Here is a 2985-nt window from a genome sequence, read left to right as displayed (position 1 = left end):
GAAGAGTCAACGTATGTGTAATTGATAAAAATGGAGTGGAAGAAAAATTAAATATCGAACATCCAAATGATAGAAAATTCAAGAATCCAGACTTCAAAGGATTCCCTAAGAAGCTTGAAATTCTCAAGAAAACAGTTATTCCTATTGAACATGAAGAAGAAGATTTTAAAGATCAGAAACAAATGGAGTTAGAATAATTTCACTTTTTTAATTACACAACTCTTCTTTCATATTTATGACAAAATGATTTTACGAAACAAACTTGAGATATAGAGAAATATTACCATAGAAAAAGTAATAAGTTAACCAAAATTTATTTTTTGGTTTCTTTTCTTTACCAAGATTTCTCAAATATAATAATAAAGAATTATTCAAAACAATAATTTATAATAACTTTTGAACAGTAATAAGAAGAGACAAAGAAACAATAACGAAAATAACAAGGAATAGAAAAAACTATTTTTAGAGGTAGAAGTTCGTGAAGAACTTACAATTCAGATTGAGATGAGTTTTGCAGAGAATCTTATTGATGGACTTGATATTGTTTATAAACATTCACAAAACAATACTAAGGCATTTGGAGATTTTAAAGACTTTTTAGTAAAAATGGCTAACGTTCGTAAGGATTACGCTAAAAGTATGCTTCGTATGGTTCAAGAATTTAGACAAAAACGAATTTGTGGTCAATCAACACTTTATTATGGTACCGTTAAAGACGCACTAGAAACTTACTTAAATGCTCTTGAAGAAGATATAAACAAAGACACTGCTATCACTAACGTACTTTCTACTTCAGCAAAAGTATTCGAAAATGATATTAAAGAACTCGAAAAACAATCAAAGGGTTTGATTTCTGATGGAAACAAAATGACAAAAGCTATTGAATCTCAAAAAGATCTTTTGAAAAAAGAAAAGGAAAAATTCATTAAATTATATAAAGAGGCTGAAAGTGCTACTGCTGCTGTTGAAAAGGCTGCCCAAGACCCTTCTACTAAACCCAATAAAACTCAACAATTAACTTCTAAAAAAGAAACTGCTATTCAAAAGGCTAAAGAAGCTGATTCAAATTATCGTGCTTGTGTACAACTTACAAACGATAGAGTCCATGATTATTATACCTCTCAACAACCAAATCTTCTTTCACAATTCCAAGCTTTTGAAGAAACATGTATTAATACATTAAAAGATTTGTTAAATAAATTTGGATTAGCATACACAGCTCTTCCTGATGCTGCTAATAAATTTGTAGACTTCACTAGAAGTAAGTTTGATGCTATTGATGCTGATGCTGATATTAATACATTTGCTACTACAAAAGCAACAAATGGTCATATGCCTGACGACATCCCAATAGAAGATGCCAATGGAAATGTTTTATTTGAAGGAGCCAGTAATTCAGGAACAACTCAAACATATACTACCCAAAATACTCAGTTTACTTCATCTGCAACTGAGACAACTACAACAAATGCTGAAGACAATTCTCAACCAGCCCAAGATGGATTAGAAAAATGTAATATTCATGTTAAAGCATTATATGACTACACCGCAGAAGCAGAAAGTGAGTTAACTATCACTGAGGGAGAGACATTAGTCATCACTGAGAAACATTCTTCTGGATGGTGGTTTGCTACAAATAGTCAAGGACAATCAGGGTTTGTTCCTGAAAATTTTGTGGAAGTTATTTAAAGTTAATACTGACTTTGAGAAGTGCTTGTTTTTAGTTGTTTTTCACTAATATTGTTAATATTTTTTTAAAAACATATTGTATTAGTTTAATAATTCTAAATTTTGTAAGTTATTTACTATTCAGGTTCAAATAAGTTGAATAGAAAATATTTTTCTTCAACACCAGTCATTACATTATATCTAGACGTTTACATTGAAAGGACATAATCAAAATTAGTGCATAAAGTATTTTTCCATACCTGCTTGTAATATACGAGAAAAAGATTAACTTTTTTCTGTACTGAAACAAATTCTAAACAAATCAAGGAGATATCCAGGGGTTAGAGAGATGAATAGAAGAAGGGATTATAATGGCATGACCTATTTTTTTAAACTAGTTGATTGTTTTTATTAAGAATGGTTGTTGGTTGAATTTCATTTTATTCTCATATGGAAAGAAATTAAAGTCATGAGCACAAAATGAATTGGTATGTAGTTAGTTGATTAAATGAATTATAATTGTTTTGTTAATACGGTTAATGTTTTATTTTGTTAAGTTGTTTTATTGGTTTATTGTATTAAAGAACAGTGAATATTCAAAGACATAAAACAGATGATAAAAACTATTTATGACTAATTCATTGGTCATTAGAATTACATACTGGAATTCATCTTGTTGGTAATGTTTATTCAATTAAAATACATTTTTACTAATATTATTATGTTCAATCTATATTTCTCATTTAAAGATAATCCATGATGAAACATTTATTAATAAAAATCATTGTATAATCTAATTTAGTGTTGTATAATAACAAATCATTAATTCACTATGAAGAGAATAATAATCATTATGTTAATTTAATAAGATAGTTCTGAATCATAAAATAAATACTCAAATTAGATAAAGAAAAAATGAGATATTGAAAAAAATTGAATAAAGTTTGAACAAAATAAATAAAACACAAATGAGAAATAATTAATGATAAAAGATGTTGATAAAATGAATAATTGAATGAAGTTGTAAGTAATATGAAATACATTTATAAACAAGAAAGAATATAGAATTAAATATTGATATGGTAATAACAAAATAATGAAATGAATAAAACATAAAATAAATATAAGAAGATACTAAAGATGTACTTTAAATCTGTAAACAAAACAAAATGATTCAAATAAATAAAAAGAAAATGAATATACATCAAATATTAAATTATAATAAATAACACAAATAACAAAAGATAAAGAACAGAAGACTATCTAGAATAGAATAAGAAATGATTTGAAATCAAAAAGGATAGAATCTAACCAAGA

The 2985-nt window shown here is 26.7% G+C and overlaps 2 protein-coding genes across 2 annotated transcripts in view, besides 5 other annotated features; both read left to right on the top strand.

Moving 5' to 3' along the window:
- EDI_334860 (proteasome subunit beta type 7,10, putative) overlaps window positions 1-197 on the top strand; it is a gene marked incomplete at both ends in the record, with an annotated part of 651 nt that extends 454 nt beyond the window's left edge. Inside the window, one exon of the mRNA XM_001733494.1 lies at window positions 1-197. This exon is cut by the window's left edge and continues 454 nt beyond it. Within this exon, the coding sequence (XP_001733546.1) occupies window positions 1-197 (197 nt within the window).
- A 152-nt stretch (window positions 198-349) lies between these two features.
- Window positions 350-393: a sequence feature (AT_rich).
- Window positions 394-504: 111 nt separating this feature from the next.
- Window positions 505-1689, top strand: EDI_334850 (uncharacterized protein; the record flags this gene model as incomplete). Its single annotated transcript, XM_001741128.1, has 1 exon — window positions 505-1689. One exon carries the CDS (start codon window positions 505-507, stop codon window positions 1687-1689), a length of 1185 nt encoding a protein of 394 aa, XP_001741180.1.
- Window positions 1690-1735: 46 nt separating this feature from the next.
- Window positions 1736-1793: a sequence feature (AT_rich).
- Window positions 1794-2550: 757 nt separating this feature from the next.
- Window positions 2551-2742: a microsatellite.
- Window positions 2620-2792: a microsatellite.
- Window positions 2793-2825: 33 nt separating this feature from the next.
- Window positions 2826-2985: part of a microsatellite that runs on past the window's edge.

Source organism: Entamoeba dispar, genomic scaffold (genome assembly GCF_000209125.1).
Source record: "Entamoeba dispar SAW760 scf_1105229463601 genomic scaffold, whole genome shotgun sequence".
Lineage (NCBI taxonomy): Eukaryota > Evosea > Mastigamoebida > Endamoebidae > Entamoeba > Entamoeba dispar.
This window is presented reverse-complemented; position numbering and strand designations above follow the sequence as displayed.